Source organism: Aulonocara sp. 'chitande type north' Nkhata Bay, linkage group LG23 (genome assembly GCF_057382095.1).
Source record: "Aulonocara sp. 'chitande type north' Nkhata Bay isolate Kocher_YH1m ecotype deep benthic linkage group LG23, A_spYH_male_GT1.1, whole genome shotgun sequence".
NCBI lineage: Eukaryota > Metazoa > Chordata > Actinopteri > Cichliformes > Cichlidae > Aulonocara > Aulonocara sp. 'chitande type north' Nkhata Bay.
This window is the reverse complement of record NC_141365.1, coordinates 25,868,142-25,891,229: the sequence shown is the minus strand read 5'-3', so window position 1 is coordinate 25,891,229 and position 23,088 is coordinate 25,868,142. Positions and strand designations below refer to the sequence as shown.

Sequence of the window (23,088 nt, the reverse complement as noted above, 5' to 3'; positions counted from 1 at the left end):
ACGATTTGAATCACTGAATCTAGTTCCACTAAAAGAGGGGGAGTAGCAGGAGCATGTGTGACGTGCTCAAACACAGCTGGATCAAATGCTTGAATTAGCTCTTCAGCATGGCATCAAGTTTGGCAAAGGCCTGACAACAAGCCATTCAATTGATTCAGGTGTGTCAGAACAAGGATGCATCTAAAAGCTAAATAAAAAAAAGGAGTTCTCCAGGACTGGAGTTGGAGTCCATTTGCTAGGCTCTATGTACACATAAGGAGTCGCCTTTGGTGATCGGGCGCAGTTATCGTACATGACTGACTCACTCGGTGCCTGTACTACAGGGTTACTTGTCTGCATTTTTGGGGGGGAACAGGACCTGAGTGTTGTCTGTTTTTGGACACAGTTCAGAACATCGGGCCATCCAAAACACATAGCAGAGGATGGTTTCGATCCATCGACCTCTGGGTTATGGGCCCAGCACGCTTCCGCTGCGCCACTCTGCTGCACAGCACCCCAGATGGGACTCGAACCCACAATCCCTGGCTTAGGAGGCCAGTGCCTTATCCATTAGGCCACCGGGGCAGATGAGCGCTTGACTTCCTTTCTTTGGAGGTTGTTTCGGGGGTTCGAGTGAGAGCCATGGTTTCAAGCTGGTTTTTAGTTCAAAGATGAAGCTTATTTAAGAACATTTGAGAAACGCTGAGAAAATAAATTACACTCTGGGCAACTCAGTGTCCAGAACTCTGGCCAGCCAACACGCTGTGCTTATTGCTCCACTTTATTTGGGGGCGTTTATGTTGTCTGTTGAGACTTGTGAAACCACATGAAGACCAGAGAGTACCAACGATTTGAATCACTGAATCTAGTTCCACTAAAAGAGGGGGAGTAGCAGGAGCATGTGTGACGTGCTCAAACACAGCTGGATCAAATGCTTGAATTAGCTCTTCAGCATGGCATCAAGTTTGGCAAAGGCCTGACAACAAGCCATTCAATTGATTCAGGTGTGTCAGAACAAGGATGCATCTAAAAGCTAAATAAAAAAAAGGAGTTCTCCAGGACTGGAGTTGGAGTCCATTTGCTAGGCTCTATGTACACATAAGGAGTCGCCTTTGGTGATCGGGCGCAGTTATCGTACATGACTGACTCACTCGGTGCCTGTACTACAGGGTTACTTGTCTGCATTTTTTGGGGGAACAGGACCTGACTGTCGTCTGTTTTTGGACACAGTTCAGAGAATCGGGCCATCCAAAACACATAGCAGAGGATGGTTTCGATCCATCGACCTCTGGGTTATGGGCCCAGTACGCTTCCGCTGCGCCACTCTGCTGCACAGCACCCCAGATGGGACTCGAACCCACAATCCCTGGCTTAGGAGGCCAGTGCCTTATCCATTAGGCCACCGGGGCAGATGAGCGCTTGACTTCCTTTCTTTGGAGGTTGTTTCGGGGTTCGAGTGAGAGCCATGGTTTCAAGCTGGTTTTTAGTTCAAAGATGAAGCTTATTTAAGAACATTTGAGAAACGCTGAGAAAATAAATTACACTCTGTATACACTCTGGGCAACTCAGTGTCCAGAACGCTGGCCAGCCAACACGCTGTGCTTATTGCTCCACTTTATTTGGGGGCGTTTATGTTGTCTGTTGAGACTTGTGAAACCACATGAAGACCAGAGAGTACCAACGAGTTGAATCACTGAATCTAGTTCCACTAAAAGAGGGGGAGTAGCAGGAGCATGTGTGACGTGCTCAAACACAGCTGGATCAAATGCTTGAATTAGCTCTTCAGCATGGCATCAAGTTTGGCAAAGGCCTGACAACAAGCCATTCAATTGATTCAGGTGTGTCAGAACAAGGATGCATCTAAAAGCTAAATAAAAAAAAGGAGTTCTCCAGGACTGGAGTTGGAGTCCATTTGCTAGGCTCTATGTACACATAAGCAGAGATGGGCAGTAACGAGTTACAAGTAATGCGTTACTGTAATCTGATTACTTTTTTCAAGTAACGAGTAAAGTAAGGGATTACTATTGCAAAAATGGTAATTAGATTACGTTACTTTCCCGTAGGAACGCTGCGTTACTGCGTTACTAAAACCGTGATTTTTTGCGAGAATGTCTCATGACAGTGACGTAAGCGAGTGCGAGGTTCGTGACAACAGCTGTGTGCAGATCAACAATGGATCCTATATCGATTGTGGGAGAGAGTATGCGCGTGCAGCGTTTAAAGCGTGGAAGTACTGACCTTACTTTGAGTTTGATTCCATAAAAAGTGACAAAAACATTAGTGTCCGTTGTGCGTGGGAAGAAAACTTCTTTTTACAGCGAAAAAACCTCTAAACAAGCACCGAGTGCGCAACGACGTGATGGGAAACTCACAGAGAAAGTCACGGATTCTTCAACTGACCGTGGCACACCTGCACCAGGGTAAACCTCCGCCTACCCCCACTCCTGCTTTACAGGTGAAAATAGAGCAACAGGACCGCTGAGTCTTTGACTTTATTTATTTTCTGCTGTGTTTTACTTGCATCTATTTGAAAGAGTGAGTGTAAACACACAAAAATATTTTATTTCATGTGCTGGAATGTGCAGAAAATAGGTTTAAATGTTAAACTAATTTCTTCCAGTCAGAGAATGTTGCATATAATTAAATTTTTGCTTGATGCATAAAGTTAAAAGATTAAAACTAATAAAACAAGTTAAAAAAAGACACTTTTCCATTTGATTACATTTTGTATGATGGATTATGCAGAAAAAGTAGAATTGGGCTGAAAGATCTATCGCTTTATCACCACTTCAGGTTGTAAATCTGGTTTTTAAAAAGTAACTAAGTAACTAAGTAATTAATTACTTTTGAAAATAAGTAATCAGTAAAGTAACAGGATTACTTTTTTGGGGAAGTAATCAGTAATTAGTTACTGATTACTTTTTTCAAGTAACTTGACCAACACTGCACATAAGGAGTCGCCTTTGGTGATCGGGGGCAGTTATGGTACATGACTGACTCACTCGGTGCCTGTACTACAGGGTTACTTGTCTGCATTTTGTGGAACAGGACCTGAGTGTCGTCTGTTTTTGGACACAGTTCAGAACATCGGGCCATCCAAAACACATAGCAGAGGATGGTTTCGCTCCATCGACCTCTGGGTTATGGGCCCAGCACGCTTCCGCTGCGCCACTCTGCTGGACAGCACCCCAGATGGGACTCGAACCCACAATCCCTGGCTTAGGAGGCCAGTGACTTATCCATTAGGCCACCGGGGTAGATGAGCGCTTGACTTCCTTTCTTTGGAGGTTGTTTCGGGGTTCGAGTGAGAGCCATGGTTTCAAGCTGGTTTTTAGTTCAAAGATGAAGCTGTATTTAAGAACATTTGAGAAACGCTGAGAAAATAAATTACACTCTGGGCAACTCAGTGTCCAGAACTCTGGCCAGCCAACACGCTGTGCTTATTGCTCCACTTTATTTGGGGGCGTTTATGTTGTCTGTTGAGACTTGTGAAACCACATGAAGACCAGAGAGTACCAACGATTTGAATCACTGAATCTAGTTCCACTAAAAGAGGGGGAGTAGCAGGAGCATGTGTGACGTGCTCAAACACAGCTGGATCAAATGCTTGAATTAGCTCTTCAGCATGGCATCAAGTTTGGCAAAGGCCTTACAACAAGCCATTCAATTGATTCAGGTGTGTCAGAACAAGGATGCATCTAAAAGCTAAATAAAAAAAGTAGTTCTCCAGGACTGGAGTTGGAATCCCTGTGCTAGGCTCTATGTACACATAAGGAGTCGCCTTTGGTGATCGGGCGCAGTTATGGTACATGACTGACTCACTCGGTGCCTGTACTACAGGGTTACTTGTCTGCATTTTTGGGGGGAACAGGACCTGACTGTCGTCTGTTTTTGGACACAGTTCAGAACATCGGGCCATCCAAAACACATAGCAGAGGATGGTTTCGATCCATCGACCTCTGGGTTATGGGCCCAGCACGCTTCCGCTGCGCCACTCTGCTGCACAGCACCCCAGATGGGACTCGAACCCACAATCCCTGGCTTAGGAGGCCAGTGCCTTATCCATTAGGCCACCGGGGCAGATGAGCGCTTGACTTCCTTTCTTTGGAGGTTGTTTCGGGGTTCGAGTGAGAGCCATGGTTTCAAGCTGGTTTTTAGTTCAAAGATGAAGCTGTATTTAAGAACATTTGAGAAACGCTGAGAAAATAAATTACACTCTGGGCAACTCAGTGTCCAGAACTCTGGCCAGCCAACAATCTGTGCTTATTGCTCCACTTTATTTGGGGGCGTTTATGTTGTCTGTTGAGACTTGTGAAACCACATGAAGACCAGAGAGTACCAACGATTTGAATCACTGAATCTAGTTCCACTAAAAGAGGGGGAGTAGCAGGAGCATGTGTGACGTGCTCAAACACAGCTGGATCAAATGCTTGAATTAGCTCTTCAGCATGGCATCAAGTTTGGCAAAGGCCTGACAACAAGCCATTCAATTGATTCAGGTGTGTCAGAACAAGGATGCATCTAAAAGCTAAATAAAAAAAAGTAGTTCTCCAGGACTGGACTTGGAGTCCATTTGCTAGGCTCTATGTACACATAAGGAGTCGCCTTTGGTGATCGGGCGCAGTTATGGTACATGACTGACTCACTCGGTGCCTGTACTACAGGGTTACTTGTCTGCATTTTTGGGGGGGAACAGGACCTGAGTGTCGTCTGTTTTTGGACACAGTTCAGAACATCGGGCCATCCAAAACACATAGCAGAGGATGGTTTCGATCCATCGACCTCTGGGTTATGGGCCCAGCACGCTTCCGCTGCGCCACTCTGCTGCACAGCACCCCAGATGGGACTCGAACCCACAATCCCTGGCTTAGGAGGCCAGTGCCTTATCCATTAGGCCACCGGGGCAGATGAGCGCTTGACTTCCTTTCTTTGGAGGTTGTTTCGGGGGTTCGAGTGAGAGCCATGGTTTCAAGCTGGTTTTTAGTTCAAAGATGAAGCTTATTTAAGAACATTTGAGAAACGCTGAGAAAATAAATTACACTCTGTATACACTCTGGGCAACTCAGTGTCCAGAACTCTGGCCAGCCAACACGCTGTGCTTATTGCTCCACTTTATTTGGGGGCGTTTATGTTGTCTGTTGAGACTTGTGAAACCACATGAAGACCAGAGAGTACCAACGATTTGAATCACTGAATCTAGTTCCACTAAAAGAGGGGGAGTAGCAGGAGCATGTGTGACGTGCTCAAACACAGCTGGATCAAATGCTTGAATTAGCTCTTCAGCATGGCATCAAGTTTGGCAAAGGCCTGACAACAAGCCATTCATTTGATTCAGGTGTGTCAGAACAAGGATGCATCTAAAAGCTAAATAAAAAAAAGTAGTTCTCCAGGACTGGAGTTGGAATCCCTGTGCTAGGCTCTATGTACACATAAGGAGTCGCCTTTGGTGATCGGGGGCAGTTATGGTACATGACTGACTCACTCGGTGCCTGTACTACAGGGTTACTTGTCTGCATTTTTGGGGGCGAACAGGACCTGAGTGTCGTCTGTTTTTGGACACAGTTCAGAACATCGGGCCATCCAAAACACATAGCAGAGGATGGTTTCGATCCATCGACCTCTGGGTTATGGGCCCAGCACGATTCCGCTGCGCCACTCTGCTGGACAGCACCCCAGGTGGGACTCGAACCCACAATCCCTGGCTTAGGAGGCCAGTGCCTTATCCATTAGGCCACCGGGGCAGATGAGCGCTTGACTTCCTTTCTTTGGAGGTTGTTTCGGGGGTTCGAGTGAGAGCCATGGTTTCAAGCTGGTTTTTAGTTCAAAGATGAAGCTTATTTAAGAACATTTGAGAAACGCTGAGAAAATAAATTACACTCTGGGCAACTCAGTGTCCAGAACTCTGGCCAGCCAACACGCTGTGCTTATTGCTCCACTTTATTTGGGGGCGTTTATGTTGTCTGTTGAGACTTGTGAAACCACATGAAGACCAGAGAGTACCAACGATTTGAATCACTGAATCTAGTTCCACTAAAAGAGGGGGAGTAGCAGGAGCATGTGTGACGTGCTCAAACACAGCTGGATCAAATGCCTGAATTAGCTCTTCAGCATGGCATCAAGTTTGGCAAAGGCCTGACAACAAGCCATTCATTTGATTCAGGTGTGTCAGAACAAGGATGCATCTAAAAGCTAAATAAAAAAAAGTAGTTCTCCAGGACTGGAGTTGGAATCCCTGTGCTAGGCTCTATGTACACATAAGGAGTCGCCTTTGGTGATCGGGGGCAGTTATGGTACATGACTGACTCACTCGGTGCCTGTACTACAGGGTTACTTGTCTGCATTTTTGGGGGCGAACAGGACCTGAGTGTCGTCTGTTTTTGGACACAGTTCAGAACATCGGGCCATCCAAAACACATAGCAGAGGATGGTTTCGATCCATCGACCTCTGGGTTATGGGCCCAGCACGATTCCGCTGCGCCACTCTGCTGGACAGCACCCCAGGTGGGACTCGAACCCACAATCCCTGGCTTAGGAGGCCAGTGCCTTATCCATTAGGCCACCGGGGCAGATGAGCGCTTGACTTCCTTTCTTTGGAGGTTGTTTCGGGGGTTCGAGTGAGAGCCATGGTTTCAAGCTGGTTTTTAGTTCAAAGATGAAGCTTATTTAAGAACATTTGAGAAACGCTGAGAAAATAAATTACACTCTGGGCAACTCAGTGTCCAGAACGCTGGCCAGCCAACACGCTGTGCTTATTGCTCCACTTTATTTGGGGGCATTTATGTTGTCTGTTGAGACTTGTGAAACCACATGAAGACCAGAGAGTACCAACGAGTTGAATCACTGAATCTAGTTCCACTAAAAGAGGGGGAGTAGCAGGAGCATGTGTGACGTGCTCAAACACAGCTGGATCAAATGCTTGAATTAGCTCTTCAGCATGGCATCAAGTTTGGCAAAGGCCTGACAACAAGCCATTCAATTGATTCAGGTGTGTCAGAACAAGGATGCATCTAAAAGCTAAATAAAAAAAAGGAGTTCTCCAGGACTGGAGTTGGAGTCCATTTGCTAGGCTCTATGTACACATAAGCAGAGATGGGCAGTAACGAGTTACAAGTAATGCGTTACTGTAATCTGATTACTTTTTTCAAGTAACGAGTAAAGTAAGGGATTACTATTGCAAAAATGGTAATTAGATTACGTTACTTTCCCGTAGGAACGCTGCGTTACTGCGTTACTAAAACCGTGATTTTTTGCGAGAATGTCTCATGACAGTGACGTAAGCGAGTGCGAGGTTCGTGACAACAGCTGTGTGCAGATCAACAATGGATCCTATATCGATTGTGGGAGAGAGTATGCGCGTGCAGCGTTTAAAGCGTGGAAGTACTGACCTTACTTTGAGTTTGATTCCATAAAAAGTGACAAAAACATTAGTGTCCGTTGTGCGTGGGAAGAAAACTTCTTTTTACAGCGAAAAAACCTCTAAACAAGCACCGAGTGCGCAACGACGTGATGGGAAACTCACAGAGAAAGTCACGGATTCTTCAACTGACCGTGGCACACCTGCACCAGGGTAAACCTCCGCCTACCCCCACTCCTGCTTTACAGGTGAAAATAGAGCAACAGGACCGCTGAGTCTTTGACTTTATTTATTTTCTGCTGTGTTTTACTTGCATCTATTTGAAAGAGTGAGTGTAAACACACAAAAATATTTTATTTCATGTGCTGGAATGTGCAGAAAATAGGTTTAAATGTTAAACTAATTTCTTCCAGTCAGAGAATGTTGCATATAATTAAATTTTTGCTTGATGCATAAAGTTAAAAGATTAAAACTAATAAAACAAGTTAAAAAAAGACACTTTTCCATTTGATTACATTTTGTATGATGGATTATGCAGAAAAAGTAGAATTGGGCTGAAAGATCTATCGCTTTATCACCACTTCAGGTTGTAAATCTGGTTTTTAAAAAGTAACTAAGTAACTAAGTAATTAATTACTTTTGAAAATAAGTAATCAGTAAAGTAACAGGATTACTTTTTTGGGGAAGTAATCAGTAATTAGTTACTGATTACTTTTTTCAAGTAACTTGACCAACACTGCACATAAGGAGTCGCCTTTGGTGATCGGGGGCAGTTATGGTACATGACTGACTCACTCGGTGCCTGTACTACAGGGTTACTTGTCTGCATTTTGGGGAACAGGACCTGAGTGTCGTCTGTTTTTGGACACAGTTCAGAACATCGGGCCATCCAAAACACATAGCAGAGGATGGTTTCGATCCATCGACCTCTGGGTTATGGGCCCAGCACGCTTCCGCTGCGCCACTCTGCTGCACAGCACCCCAGATGGGACTCGAACCCACAATCCCTGGCTTAGGAGGCCAGTGCCTTATCCATTAGGCCACCGGGGCAGATGAGCGCTTGACTTCCTTTCTTTGGAGGTTGTTTCGGGGTTCGAGTGAGAGCCATGGTTTCAAGCTGGTTTTTAGTTCAAAGATGAAGCTTATTTAAGAACATTTGAGAAACGCTGAGAAAATAAATTACACTCTGTATACACTCTGGGCAACTCAGTGTCCAGAACGCTGGCCAGCCAACACGCTGTGCTTATTGCTCCACTTTATTTGGGGGCGTTTATGTTGTCTGTTGAGACTTGTGAAACCACATGAAGACCAGAGAGTACCAACGATTTGAATCACTGAATCTAGTTCCACTAAAAGAGGGGTGAGTACCTGAGTGACTCACTCAGCGCCTGTACTGCATGGTTACTTGTCTGCCTGAGGCGTAGAAGCTTCCTTTTGGGAAAGAAAATTGTTGACACACACTAGATAGCAGTCGATTGGTAACTAACGGTAACTAACCTGTAATAAATTAAAATAGTTTTACACTAATGATTTGGAATAAAATACAAACTCAGAGTCAGCTTCTGGAACCTTTCCACACTGTACCACCCACATTAAGCTAGTATTATGTGAGAAGTCTGTCAAATCGAGGCCAAAGACATGTTTTAATCGAACTGCATTGCTGTTGAGCTATGTTGAGATTTTCACCTTTTCATATTCTCTTCTCACATATACTCATTCTAGGCAACAGGTAGTACTTATGAGTGAAGTGTGAACAAGAGTTTCACTTGTTAACAGTGAAGAACAAACTGCTGATTTAGGCTATTATTATAATTATAAACACATGAGGTCACACACCTAAACCCTTCCAACAGGCACAAACACATAGAATTTGGGGAAGGAGCAGGTTTTGTTTCTTTAAGGTGGGCTTTGTTGTTCAGCCTGTGAAACTGTCCCTGCTGCCAGTGCAAACTATTCTTCTCTTTCATAATGAAAACACACATAACATTTATGTTGTCTCTGCAAAAAAAATGTTCTTGGAGATTTCTTGTCTACTTTAACAAACCGAATTTCTTTACATTGTATTTCAACCACAAATTGAGGTTTAATTATCAGATTATTTTATCCCAGTAAAATATTTATTACGTTTCAAAAGAAAATATATATACTCCCGCTCTTCAATATAACAGAGGGACTACATCCTAACAGCTACTTTCCAGCTTTTTTAAGATGAGGTCTTAGCGATCAAATTTTCTCTAAGCCATCAGCTGCAGATGTTCCACAGCTGTTTGAAGGCCTACCTTTAACTGTGCCGTACAGCCCCTCCTGTTGCAGCCCTCTGAGTTGACGTTACAGATGCATCTGGGCTTACCGCCACATTCAACCATGCAGATCTGCTCCCCGGAGCCGTACCTGGACGAGCTTTTTGGTGATTTTGGCGAAAACATGCTGGAGTCTTTGCGGCTGAGTCCGGTTTATCTCGTCCAGTCAATCGGAGGGCAAAAGTCCGCAGCAGACAGACGATGTCATTTTTCACGAGCTCGCGTGTGGACTAAAGTGGCGTTTGATCGGAGGTAGTTCATCAAGACGAGACCAGGGGCAAAGTCTTTGATCACATGACTCCTGCGCGAGTGGGGCAGAAAGTGTAGAGAAAGGCGCAAATAAAGCGTCTAAACTTCATTTAGTGCGCACTTTTATCTGTTAGTCAGAGAAAAAAAAAGTCTGATATTGATATATTTATAGAAATTAAGTTTTATTCAAGTTCAAATGACTCCAGATAAATAAAGACAAAACACCTGCCTTTTGCTCCCTGTAACAGGACTAAAGTTTTCAAAATAAAAGCTTATTTTTATGCTAATACCGTCCTAAACAAACATCACGCTTGGGAACAGCTACAAAAGACTTTATTCAGTTTTTACGTGTGTGTGTGCGAATACTCCAGTGTCAAAGAGCACACTGTAAATTATGCAACAGCAGTCCATGTGTGTGAATGGGGGCATCAAAGCAAACCAATTATTACTGTAATAATTAAAAACACATTACAACAGAAAATTCTGTTTTCATGCATTAAAAATATCTTATTTTTCCACACATTTCCTTTTTTATTGTTATAATTTCAATGGATGGGACAGCATAGCAAACCAGAAGGCACCCAGAGAGGACACCAAGACAGGCTTCAGGGCTGTTCCTTTTTTCATCCTTCAGCTTAACATTGTTAGATGAACAGAGTAAATCCAAGTTTTATTGGATCAAAAACACTGCAAATCTGTTTTTTCTTCCCTTCACAATTAAGCTGGCAGACAAACAGGAAATGAAGACAAAAGAAGGCTTTCTTTTTATGGAATTAAAAAACAAAAAAAACAAACAAAACTATTTTTAATCTGCATACAAGAATAAATGTACAGACATTTTCTTGTTGCAGTGCAGATCTGTACACCAACACAGAGGCAGGGGAGTTGGAAGCAACAGGAACAACCGGAGACCTCAGCGCTGTCGATCCCAGCGCCAGATGGAGGCGTCATCGCACACCGCTATCAAAATGCTGCTGTCGCGGCTGAAGCTGGTTTGCCGGATGGCTGATGTGCATTTGGGGAGGGTCAGCGTGGTGCACCTGAAGAGGAACAGAGATAGTTGGGGGAAAATTGTAAAAAACCAAAACAAACAAAAAAATACAGAGAAACCTTTGTTAGTGTCAATTACAAAAATGATGAAACAATTGAAATAAAAATGTTTCTTTTGTAACCTGTGAATATTTGTTGTTTAAAAATCAGTGTTCTGACCATAAATCAGACAAAAAGAGTCCCAATTTCATTAAATGTGCCAGGTAAAAAAAAGACACAGGAAGACATCACAGCAGCTTTCTATGGGGCATTGGTGCTCAGAGAAGTGTGACAATGCTGCAATAATTGATCGTGAAGACGGCACCATTTAGCAGTTTTAAGTTTTAACCTCTGAGCTGCACTAAACTGGCATTTTTCCACTATTTTGTCACTTCAGACAGTGTTGCTTTTAACCGGGCATCATTCCTGCACATTCCTGGTTCAGCCAATTCCTTGTCAAAATGCACAAGGAAGGAAATTGAATGCCTTTTCAAAAGAACTTGGAAAAAAAGTGGTAACGAAGCCTGTAAATGTTTAGGTGCAGCAGTGTTCCCAACCTGGGGGAAAAGCACCAGTGTTATAACCTTCAACTACAACTGCAACTACTGTTGTTGCAGTCACTTGTAAGGAAATCTGTGTAACTGATGGAGGAGAAGCCTTTCTGTATGCTCCAGGAAGAAATGGTATTACTAAAAACCGTGGAAATAACTGACACTACTGTAAACCACATACTTCCAAGCTTAAATACGAAGTGTTACAGTTAACCAAAGCCCCGCACTGCAGCTCTTCAGTATTTGATGCTTTCAATTTTTCCAAGGATTCAAGTCATCATATTGGCTTTCTCATGGGTTTACCAATACGTGGAACATGAAACAGCCAGATGGCGGCAGTAATACCGTTGAAACTGCACTTACTGCAAGTTGGAGGTCTCAAAACATTTCCAGACACGGTGAGATTAGATGATACAACTGGGGTCTAATGGTAGGTGGTCTTTGCTTAAATATACTCCACAGTCACTTCTCAGAGACTTTAGAATACTTTTTAGATTAAAATGGCTCTACATGGTTGAGATTTCTGTCCTACCACCAAACCTCCTGACAACGGTACTGATTCCAAACCTTAAAAGGATATGATGAGCCATATGAACAACAAACATGGAACAGTGCTGACGGTAGTTCCTCAGGGCTCCCGATGAGCTATACCAAACTTCTAGTAGCACAATATGAAGATTCCCAAACCACACGGCCCTGTGTTATTTTCTTCTAACAGCTAATGTGAGCTAAACTAAGGGTGTAGCTGATCAAATACAACAACCTGTTTAAGTTTATGAGCGTTTATTGTGATATTTTGATGCTAAAAGCAGGGCAAAGAGCAGTGGAGATACAGGACAACTATAGCACGCCTGTTGTCTGTTTTTTTTTTTTTTTTTACTTACTTGGCTTTGTGCGGATCTTCTACTTCAAGGTCCCACACGTAAAGCTTCCCCACCTGATTCCCCAGAGCCAGCATCTGTGTATCAGCATCACAGCAGAGGTCAGTAAGAGCACCAAGACACAACAAGAAAACAAACAAACAACTCTCAGCATCCAGTGTTTCCTACAGATTTAGCTTCCGTTTCTCCTCTGCAAGAGTTTTTATTTCTTAAGAACTAAATATCAGTGATAATAAACTACTTAAAACCTGCCAGTGACCTCCAACTCCAGGTTAGACTGCAGCTGACAGCTAGAAACTTGCTGGACAAGTGGCTAATTGATATTAAAGAGCACAATGACAGCAACCTGGCCAACCAGAAAGACAGGACAACTGGAAACACTGGGTTAGCATTGACTGACCTTTCAAGTAAATCAATTAAATGATGCAATTCTTTCCAACAGATGAAAAATAAAACTGTATTTGAGACGAAACATTTGATTATTCTGGTTTTGTCCTTTAATCAGTACAAATGAGAATGAAAATATAAAACCTGATCATACACAAAATAAATAAAGGTAAGATAGCTGACCTTCTGCCAGAAGTCCATGGAGAAGCGCATGTACCAAATGTCACACTGGCTGTAGTCAAAGCGTCCCAGAATCGTCACATTTGACTCATTTGGTTTAATGTGATCAATGTCATCCTCCATCTTCCCGGGTTTCCAGCACACAATGGCGTTTTCACAAGACTGGAATGACAACACAAACTCAGTTGTACATTTTGTTGTTTCATTAAAACTTTAAGGCGCTGAATAAGGTGCAGCGGATTATAAGGCGCATTAAGCAAAACAAAACAGTCAAATAAGTCAGACTTAACTCATTCTTCTTGCTTCCTCCACTTCTGTACCATTGATTCATTAATGCTGAATTCTCTTGCAGCTGCTCTGTTCCCATGTTGTTGCAGTATATTAATGACTAACCTCATATTGTAGATGGATTATCTCAGTTGTTCTCCTGACTGAAGTTTGGTCCGTTTACAGCATCCTGCCATGCGATTGCATTTGTCCCTAACCACCAGATTCCCTCACGTTAACGTTTATCGAGTGGAAAATTGTTAGCGTTCATCCTCCAGCTTCACTGTGTTTGTTATGCTAACATAGCTGTGTTGCTAGTAGCATATCATTATACCCCAGCTAGTCCAACTTTAGTAACCCTACAAACGTCACTGCTGTTTAGTTTTCTGTTGGAAGTGATGGCAGAGCTGTAAGTTTTAATTTCTTCAGAAATCTCTCAGTCAGAACATGCTATATCATGTTTAGGTGGAAACTAGCGAGCTAACTTCCTGCTAACGCCATTAAAATGAATAAATTCTGTTTTCATGGATGTCTGGATGTTAAACTTAATTGTTACAACTGGTAAAGCAGCAACGCTGATCATTTTATTAAAGATGAACTCTCAGTGATGCCGCAGTGCTCGTTCGACTTTGGGACATGAATCAGACTGAGTTTTGGACCCAGATTACTCCGAGTCCCCTAGATACAATAGCCATAATGCTCCAACAATCCATCAAGCAGTGCGGCTTTGTTGCTTAACAAAGTCGTACTAAAACATTTTTTTGAGCATTTTTGAGCGCCGTATACCACATAAGTTTGAGGTCAGTAAGCACAACCATAATTCATCCATAAGGCACACCGGATTATAAGGCGCACTGTCAATTTTTGAGAAAATGAAAGGATTTTAAGTGCGCCTTATAGTGCAGAATATACGGTAACTTAAAAAGAAAAAAAACAAAAAAACCCTTTTGGGTAGCATTAAAGGATTTCCTTTCACTTGCCTTAGAAAGAATAAGATCACCAAGCCACCGCACACAGTCCACATAGTTTCTATGAATGTCACGTGTTGAGAAGTCGGGGAAGTGGATTTTCTGTGAGACAAATGCCCTAAAAAAAAAAAAAAAAAACAAACAAAAAAAACCACAACAACATAAGAAAATATAATGCCATGTATGTAAATCCACAGATATGAAAACAGACCACAGAAAAAGCTTCTGGACGTCTCACCTGTTTGTCTTTGAGGGGTTGTACTCATAAGACGCGCGAATGGCTTTCTGCAATCTCTCCGAATTGATCCTCCACAGTTTTAGCGAGTGGTCCATCCCACATGACATAATCTTTTCACCTAGGAGATCAAAATCCTACAAAACAGGAAATGGATAATAGGAGAATGTGAACTGTCAGTACAGACAGAATTTAATCACATTCACCTAAAACATCTGTTTTGTCACCATTTCAGAAAATTAGCAGACAACTATGATTTAATATTGTGTAAGTTAAGTAACAGAATAAGGTGGGATGGTCTTAATAGACAGATAAACCTGACAACGACACAGCCCAGAGGAACACCACCGACAACTGGGCAAGCTTGTGATCTGAAATTTTTTAAACTGCAATTTTAACCATTAAAAGAAACTCATTCCCACCCCCCAAAAATCAAAAATAAAAACAAAAACTGAAATGACCACACTTTGTATTCAGCTTTTTCTGTAGAATCAGCCTCACACGTGCATATACTGCTGTGAGGCTGAAAATCTAATGTCAGTAAAAAAATAGTCAATACCAGATGGATAATTTCTGTTTACTTTCAATCAGATTGAAAATAAACACACATACTTTCACTAGTCACTTCGGAGAAGTAGAACATGAACAAGTCTGTGGTGTCAGCTGTCGAGGAAAAGCTTTTCCCCCCCCAAATAACCCAATACAGAAGTACTGTCTGGTGTAATGGTGCCAACATGTGCAGTCATCCCCTAAAGACCGATTCAGAATCTTTTTTTCCCTGTTGTACAATAGTCACTGTTATGTCCCAGATAAATTTCCCCACATATACTGTAATACTCACAGCACTCAGAACTTCATCCCGATGACCCTCGACGCCTCCGAAAATGGCCACTAAAGTGTCCGTCTGTATGTTCCACAGCCGAAGAGCGTGATCTGAAAATAAGAGATGACTTTAAGAAAAAGTCTGATTGTTGTTTTGCAGCCGGTCAGTGAAAGAGATGCTCACAGCTTTTTTTTCTTTTTTACTTTTTCCCCCCTCTATATTTACATAGTTTGATCTATGCATTTATATTATATTGCATTCAATACTTTAAGGGTAGAATTATATTTTATTTTGTTAATGAATTTCTTCTTTGAGGACTTTACAACTTTATTTGAACACAGTCTTAGTTTTTCTACGTGATAAGCGTTGGTTTCTCTGATTAATCATGTTAAATATATCAAAAATATCACATAAAGCATAAAAACTCACACCACCTTTGCACTTCCCAGCAGCTATAATCACACTGAAGGGTGTTTTAAAAAAAAAAAAAAAAAACACACCCTTCAGTGATTAAAGGAAAGATTAAACTTTGCTGCCGTTCACATGACCTTCAGTGACAGATCCAAACCCCGCTGTCTGATTTATCTCAGATTAAGGAACCACCTGACAGTCCCGTGGAAATAAAACTTTATCCCCACTACACTCGAGTCTGAGGTGACCTGTTTTTTCTCTTTAGATTGAAGCAACAAATCACAGTTGAGAGGGGTTTTACTGCCGGGATGATTTTTATTGTTGAGTGAGGGTCAATAAAGCCATCAAAGAAAATGGGCCTTTTTTTTTTCTTTTTTTTTTAAATAAATGCATTGCTGCTGTTGTATTAACCTCACAGTGAAATATATGACAAACTGCTGGTCTTTCTGCCCTCTCTGCGACACAGCTTAACTCTTTTTTTCCTCCAAGGAGCGGGAAAAAATAATAATCAGCAAATCTCTGCTAAATAAGGAAACACAAGGTTATTGGCGTAACTCTAGGTGATGCCGTCCGGCTTATGTGTGCATAACGAGCCGGGAAGAACCCTTGAACTGCACGCAGAAGAGCTCAAATGTGCTTTATAATCACTGTTTACCTTTGCTGACAGAGAGGAGCAGATTGGGATCCCTCGGATGAAACTTCAGCTCGTTGATGGCGTTCCCGTGACCTACATAATGCTGGAAAAGAAGGGGAAAAATGACTTCTTAATTCACATTGTGCAATTAAAACAACTTGGGGCAGATGAAGTGAAATTCGGTATAGTTATTATCATTCCTCTGGGCCATTAAATGCAAGTCTTTCCAAAAATAAAAAAAATGTAAATAAAGCTCTACTGTTATAAGTTGCTTCCTGAAAATGCTTCATAATCAAATAAAACTATTTTCTGTGCACTGAAAGTGATACAGATTATTTTAAGCTTGCAGTAACACTACAGCAGTGCTGTTTGAAAACACATCGTTTTCTCTCCGTTTTGCAACCCGTCCACACTGAGACAGCATTTTCCTCAAGGGAAGAGTTTTGAAAACGCTCTCAAAAATGCAGCATTTTCAAAAACGGAGCTGTCCCGTCGCAGTGTGGACACTTGAAAGTGCAGACTTTCTAAAACGATGACGCATTTTAGTCATGTGATGCAGTCATGTGACCAATTAAACAAAGATAGCGGAGTGCATTATACAGCAGTTGTTTTGATTGCTCTCAATTTTGACAGCTCTAATAAAAAAGGTTAATATCAGTTTGTACCTGCTCCAGATAGCCTTTCTTCAAATTATTTAATTCTCACTCGCTTTTGCGCATGTGCAGGACTGGAACGTAAGTGTTTTGGGCCGTTTCAATGTGGACGCTCAACTCTGTGAAAACGGCCGAAAACGCTAGTGTGGACACGGAGCGTTTTCAGATGAAAACGCCGTTTTCAAATCTATCCGGGCTAGTGTGGATGTAGCCTAAGGAACTGCCCTCCCAGCCCATTGTTCCTTCAGTGGGCTGGTTTCAGTCATTATGCAAATGTACTGTTTATAAGATTGGGGACACCTGCAGTCAGCTGAGACTGAAGAAGTCACTTGGATGAGTGACGAAACATTTCTCCCACAAAATGCTACGTCCAGATGAACAGAATCAAGTTTTGGAGATGTACTTACCTGGATGATTGAGCATGCATCAAGACATCCATTCATATACAATAAATTAAAAAGCCACCCTGCAGTACTAACTACAAGATCCATAAAGGTTTTTTTTACTGATTTTCACATTTGGTTTGACCATGACCTGATTTTCACCATAATTAAATCAGCTTGAGCTGTTATTAGTATCTACCATCACACAAAATTTCAAAACGATATCTTGAAAACTGTGGACTCTGCTAAAAGACAGAAGTGATGGAGCAGTTGGGTGAAGACTGACGAGTTACCTTGATGCACTGCATCGTGATGTGGTTGATCACCCGGATGATGCCACGGGATCCGGCCACAGCCAGCAGGGGGTGACTCGTGTTGGTGTCATAGGTCCAGGCGCACGTGTAGAAGTTCTCGTCTGCCTTTGCAAAGTCAAGGAAACCTGAACAGAATCTACACTTACCTTTCTTTAACAGACTCAGATGTCCTGCTGTCAGCTGCACAGAGTCACTCAAACTTCAGCACAAACAAGCGTCTCTTCTTCTCTGTACCCCCTGAACTCTTTTCCATTTACACTGTATATTTTCTGCTCTCAGCTGCAGAGCTTTTATGGAGTTCAAATACCTTTCAGATGGCTAGATAATGTAAAAATATCAGATATCTTAATCCTCGCTGTTAGCCTTCAGCTCAGGTGTCGAGGCATTAAACCCGTCTAGACTGCCCTTCTGTCATCTAAGCAATAAAGAAGTATATAAAAGTCAAACTGCAGGACTTTTTGTGTGTTAGGAAAACTGACAAATGAGAGCAAAGAAGGATTGAGGAAGTAGGTGAAAGGATACGTCTGCATCAACGTAGGACTGCAGGAGTCTGATTTCTCCTTGAGAGTGGCATTCATACAGAGTTACCTGGATAAGCACAGATGTGAGAGGCGGACAAGTTCACTAATAATCAGTGTTTAAAAGACATTTTTTAATGTTCCTTTCATTGCCAAACTATAAATGGATAAAGAAGTCATTGCAAATCAGCAGGGTCATTGGAGCTTGTTGTTATACACTGGTAAATCTCATGCTTTTATTGTCTTTGCGAGCATTTCACAGTGAGCTGCATGCTTTGAAAACTCCTAACAATATATTGGACAAACACCAGTAAACAGATCAGGACTCTCCCACCTCTGGTAATATGCTGACCCACTACAGAAATAAGCAATTTAAACCAACTTTTAAAATAACTGATCATTTATTTACCCTGTTACTCCCAACTGTAGCAAACACCAGCGGGTCTCCCTCCTTGCTGTGCCAGTTAAACTGCACTCCAAACAATGGCTGGCCATGGTCCTCCTGAGACAAATACAGATGTTGTTAATAGCCACTTGCGCTCCTACAAAAAAAATCCTGTATGTATGAGCGCGCATTAAACCAGATGGGTGTACTAAGAAGCAAGTTAAACAAAACAAGGCTTTGTTCTGGCTAGATGACACTTCAATCAATTCAGTTCAGTTTGATTTGTGTAGCACCAAATCACAACAGAAATCTCTTCTTTATATTATATGGTAAAGACTAGGGCTGAACGATATATCGCATTTGCGATAATATCGCGACATGATGAAGTGCAATTTTCTAACCGCAAAGGCTGCGATTATACTCTGGACATGTCCAAATTCATGGGCTGCATCCTCCTGAGGCCGCATTTGTAGACCGATTACGTCACAGCGACGTGCCGAAGGCTGTCCAAATTACTACCATATCCCAGAATTCATAGCGCGGCCCTGCCAAACTCCAGTTTCCAGCAATGGCGGCCGCTACTAAGTTTTAAAATTACTCATACTAATCTTTCTGGGTCACAAAATAAACTTTTAACATATTTTCAGGCAAGAGAGTAGTTGTGTAAACATCAAATATCTGCTCGGTTTATCAAGATATCCCATATTTGCAAAAGTGCTTCGACGTTTTCAGAGGCGTCTGCTACCCACCAGCTCGACAGCTAGCCGGGAGCTCGAGGGTTACTGATGCGGCCGAGAACGGCACAACTCCCAGCACATCATTTTCAGATCACCGCGGAGTTTCGCTGCTCGGGTTAAACGTAATATATAAGTCACTTAGACAACCTAAAAATGTTATTGTTGGGCTTTTTTCAGTGTTTTGTTTGTTCGTGAGTAAATCGGTTTGGCTGAGATTAAAGTTATTAGATTAGATAAAATAAAACTTTATTAATCCCCCGGGTGGGTTCCTCCTTGGTTTTCACACAGCTGACTAAACGTCAAACAGAAAACTTATTAAACAGAAGTATGAGACAGTCGAGAATTTACACCAGTGTCTGGTTATATTTTAGATAGCAAGAAGCAGACGGCCGAGTTTATTAAACTCCACCGAGACAGCGGTGACGCTAATCAGAACTAGCCTTCTGATTAGCTAATCAGAACTAGACCGTCCAATTTCACGCCTTTAAATTTTAAAGGCGTGTTTGTGTGTGTGTTTATACAATTGCTATTATGTTTGCACTTTATGTGTAATGTTACTGACTGCAGAGATCAGTAAGATGTGTGTATTTTTTATTTATTAGTTTTATTTATTTAATATTATTTTTTAATTGAATGACTGTCTAGTAGTTCACAGATGTCGAAAAACTGAGTGTGGTAAAGCCACTGATTTTTTTTATGTATATTTCTGCAATCTGCACATTGTACTGACTTTCATTTTAATGTTTACACCAGGGTTCCTTGTCAGCACTTTATGCTCAGATGTTTGTAAGCTAAAAATAAACTATTGTGTATGTTCAAATATACTGTTGTGATTGAAGAAGTTAAATAAAAATGTCAGTCATCAATTCATGCATCACCTCATGTCATCATAACAGAGGTCTGTCTTCCAGGAAAGAACAGTTTAAAATTAATGTAATATAGTATTGGCCATACTATATGATGTATTGCTTGTCTTTGTTTAATAATACAGAAGACAAAGACCTTAAAAAATAATCGCATATCGCATCGCAATCGCAATATTGGGGCAAAAAAATCGCAATTAGATTATTTTCCATAATCGTTCAGCCCTAGTAAAGATACCACAATAACATGGAGAAAACCCCAACAATCAGGCAACTCCCTATGAAGAAGCATTTGGGGACAGTGGGAAGGAAAAACTCCATTTTAAGCGGAAGAAAAAGGCTCGGGTAGGGGCGGGAATCTGTTGCCACTGGTTCGAAGTGAGGGGAAAAATAAAGGACAAAGAGACACTGCCAGAGATTAACAATAACTAATGATTAATTGCAGACTGGTTTATAAAACATTAAGAGACCAAAGATATGCTCAATACATCATGGGAATCCCCCAGCAGCCTAGACCTTTTGCAGTGTAACAAAGGGAGGAATCAGGGTCACCTGATCCAGCCCTAACTACAAGCTTTGGCTGAATATTACTGACGATATTCTGTAAATAATTCAAATTTCCCATCTGTGTTCTTCCACTTTGAGCTGCTGCCTTTAGTGATCGCCACACCACAGCGGATCATCTGCCTTCCTGGCATCCTCGTCTGACACAACAACCCACTGCATGTCCTCCTTCAGTTCCTCCCCCAGTTCCATCTTCATCGTCCTTAGTCCAATGTATCCAGTCTTTCCTCTGCACATGTCCAAACCATCTCAGCATTGTCTCTCAAACCTTGTCTGTAAATCGGTGTCCCTCTGATGCATTACCTTCTAATCGTATCCCTTCTGGTAACTGCCAATGAAACTCTTAACATCTTTAACTCTGCCTCTTGTCTTTATGTCAGCACCACTGTCTCCAAACCAGAGATCATAGCAGGCCTCTTGTAAACTTCCCCTTTCACTTTTGGTGCCATCTTTCTGTCACAAATCAACCCTGACACTTGTCTCTACCAACTACACGCTGGTTGCACTCTCTTTTTGACCTCTTTTGCACACCATCTGCTGCTTTCAGTGGGTTGATCCACAATATTTAAACTCCTTTGCCTTCACGATATCTACTCCTTGGATACTCACCTGTCACTCATTCACACGTGTATTCTGTCTTGCCTGCCTAGCAGTTTAAATCAGACCAGGCAGCAGATTAGGACAGACCTATTAATGCCTTTTCTGAATCGACAGCTAAGAACATCCAAATACCTGACTGACTATGTATTGTTTTTTGTACTGCAGGCAGTTAACAGGACATTTGCTGGCTCATTTCACAGTAAACCCCTCTAGGTTCTCCACACTGTCTGGTGTGCTGGACGTACTCACCCTCAGGCTGTTGACACATTTAAAAGAATATCTGCACTTCTTGGACTTCCACTTGCCCTTGCCCCAGCTCTTTCTGCCAGGGGCATTGGCGGTGTTGGTGGGTGTGTCTGGGCGTTCTGCGTTGGTGCCACTCTCAACGCTGACGGCATCGTCCTGCAACCAGCAGCAACACAAACAAACGTGTTATTTAATGCAAAATCATCTTCTAAACATGCGCATTGAGACCAGAACATGAGCACTCATAAACAAAGTGTGCCTGATGTGCTGAAGACATTGTAAACAAGTTTCTTGCCTTGCTATTTGTTTAACACTGCACTTTTTAATAGCACAAAAAAAAAACAACAACAAAAAAAAAAAACCAATCAAAAGCGTATCACTTCCAAACTATCGGGTCAGTTTAAACACAATGAAGGAGGAGACGAGTAAAGATGGCTGTGGTTGGCCCAGGCTGCTACAAAAACATTCCTCATTAATCAGTTCATAAAGCGCTATAACATTTTTCTCACAATCAAAGCTTAACTCAAGACCATTCTTGAGCAACCCATCCGAAAAACACTACATTTTGGTCAGTATTTAGTTTATTATTTATCTGCTTGATGCTTTTTGCCAAGGCTAGCCCAGGTTTACACGTGAATAACTCCAGTCTGAGCACAAAGAAAACACGTGTGCGCTAACATGGATGGTGGAACACGTGCGGGAAAATTTATTTGAAGACACTAAAATAGTCCACAGTGAATAACTATATCTGATAGCTCCAGCTGTTTGAATCCAGCCGGTATGAATAAACAAAGATGCTAGCTAAAGCCTTTAGCACATCGGCTACTTTAGCACAATGCTAACTGATCAGAAGCGCTACACGGCTCATCTGCGGCCCAACATCAAACACGGTTTAAATGCTTACGTTCTCATCTCCTGACAAGTCGGGGTTGCTGTTCTCATCGCTGCTCAGCTTTTGCTTTTTCGCCGGTATTTCTTTTCCCGCTTGAGAAGGGGACTCGGACATGTTCTTATTTTCCCTCATTTTGGAATTAACCCCGCCCCTTCCGCTCCTACGCCCACGAGCATGCCGGAAACTGAATATTCAGCCAATCGCGAATCGCAGCTCGACTGCACAAATACCGGTTATTTTCCAGTTAAAGCCGTGCAGGCGTATTATTTATATTTTTGCTTCGTGCCACTATATATTTTTTTTTATAATAATTTCTTTATCTTTTACTTCCGGACTTCTGTCATTTTAAACGCTCTTGAGCAATAGTTCTCCAGCTTTCTGATAATCTTTCAAAGTGTTTCTTTGGCCATTGCTGCTTTTTCATTCACATTCAGTTTACACATTCAGATTCAACTGCACAAGCTAGGACAAACGTTACAACAGTGAGTGCCTGCAGACATCTGTAAAACACGGTGGAAGCTCTATCAAGGTTTGGGCTGAATTTCAGTAAGTGGTGTTCAAGATCTCTTCAAATGATGAATTAAGAACTCAGAAAAGTACCATCAGATTTTGATCCACCATGCAATTACATCTGGAAAGCATCTGATTGGTAACAGCTTAATTTTTCGGCATGGCAATGATCCCG

General features: G+C 42.0%; 2 protein-coding genes and 13 non-coding genes across 15 annotated transcripts in view; all 15 read right to left on the bottom strand.

Moving 5' to 3' along the window:
* The window catches only part of LOC147301903 (copper-transporting ATPase 2-like), a 56,542-nt gene extending 46,629 nt beyond the window's left edge, over positions 1–9,913 (bottom strand). Inside the window, exon 1 of the mRNA XM_086284348.1 lies at positions 9,613–9,913. Coding sequence (XP_086140474.1) covers positions 9,613–9,759 — 147 coding nt within the window. The 5' untranslated portion in view covers positions 9,760–9,913. The remainder of the gene's footprint in view (positions 1–9,612) is intronic.
* On the bottom strand, positions 414–485 carry trnam-cau (transfer RNA methionine (anticodon CAU)). Its single transcript has one exon. It is a non-coding gene; the product is annotated as a tRNA-Met (tRNA).
* trnar-ccu (transfer RNA arginine (anticodon CCU)) lies at positions 492–564 on the bottom strand. Its single transcript has one exon. It is a non-coding gene; the product is annotated as a tRNA-Arg (tRNA).
* trnam-cau (transfer RNA methionine (anticodon CAU)) lies at positions 1,238–1,309 on the bottom strand. The gene has a single exon. It is a non-coding gene; the product is annotated as a tRNA-Met (tRNA).
* trnar-ccu (transfer RNA arginine (anticodon CCU)) lies at positions 1,316–1,388 on the bottom strand. The gene has a single exon. It is a non-coding gene; the product is annotated as a tRNA-Arg (tRNA).
* Positions 3,164–3,236, bottom strand: trnar-ccu (transfer RNA arginine (anticodon CCU)). The gene has a single exon. It is a non-coding gene; the product is annotated as a tRNA-Arg (tRNA).
* Positions 3,909–3,980, bottom strand: trnam-cau (transfer RNA methionine (anticodon CAU)). Its single transcript has one exon. It is a non-coding gene; the product is annotated as a tRNA-Met (tRNA).
* On the bottom strand, positions 3,987–4,059 carry trnar-ccu (transfer RNA arginine (anticodon CCU)). Its single transcript has one exon. It is a non-coding gene; the product is annotated as a tRNA-Arg (tRNA).
* trnam-cau (transfer RNA methionine (anticodon CAU)) lies at positions 4,734–4,805 on the bottom strand. The gene has a single exon. It is a non-coding gene; the product is annotated as a tRNA-Met (tRNA).
* trnar-ccu (transfer RNA arginine (anticodon CCU)) lies at positions 4,812–4,884 on the bottom strand. The gene has a single exon. It is a non-coding gene; the product is annotated as a tRNA-Arg (tRNA).
* On the bottom strand, positions 5,648–5,720 carry trnar-ccu (transfer RNA arginine (anticodon CCU)). The gene has a single exon. It is a non-coding gene; the product is annotated as a tRNA-Arg (tRNA).
* trnar-ccu (transfer RNA arginine (anticodon CCU)) lies at positions 6,473–6,545 on the bottom strand. Its single transcript has one exon. It is a non-coding gene; the product is annotated as a tRNA-Arg (tRNA).
* trnam-cau (transfer RNA methionine (anticodon CAU)) lies at positions 8,233–8,304 on the bottom strand. The gene has a single exon. It is a non-coding gene; the product is annotated as a tRNA-Met (tRNA).
* Positions 8,311–8,383, bottom strand: trnar-ccu (transfer RNA arginine (anticodon CCU)). Its single transcript has one exon. It is a non-coding gene; the product is annotated as a tRNA-Arg (tRNA).
* Positions 9,914–10,045: 132 nt separating the features above from the next.
* eed (embryonic ectoderm development) lies at positions 10,046–22,574 on the bottom strand. The gene is made up of 12 exons (XM_086284351.1): positions 22,416–22,574; positions 21,515–21,667; positions 18,526–18,618; positions 18,121–18,186; positions 17,578–17,703; positions 16,270–16,351; positions 15,222–15,313; positions 14,384–14,517; positions 14,158–14,263; positions 12,914–13,072; positions 12,347–12,420; positions 10,046–10,922 (listed from the first exon to the last, which is right to left on the bottom strand). The coding sequence occupies exons 1-12, from the start codon at positions 22,533–22,535 to the stop codon at positions 10,796–10,798; spliced, it is 1,332 nt and encodes a 443-aa protein (XP_086140477.1). The 5' UTR covers positions 22,536–22,574; the 3' UTR covers positions 10,046–10,795.
* Positions 22,575–23,088: the final 514 nt, after the last annotated feature.

Bases quoted from the DNA above. Each gene is read 5' to 3' on its own strand.
- eed (XM_086284351.1), bottom strand. From the start codon at position 22,535: ATGAGGGAAAATAAGAACATGTCCGAGTCCCCTTCTCAAGCGGGAAAA. The intron at 21,668-22,415 runs GTAAGCATTTAA...TGCTGGTTGCAG, and splicing joins ACTTGTCAGGAGATGAGAAC to GACGATGCCGTCAGCGTTGA. The intron at 17,704-18,120 runs GTATCCTTTCAC...GACTTTGCAAAG, and splicing joins AGTCCTACGTTGATGCAGAC to GCAGACGAGAACTTCTACAC.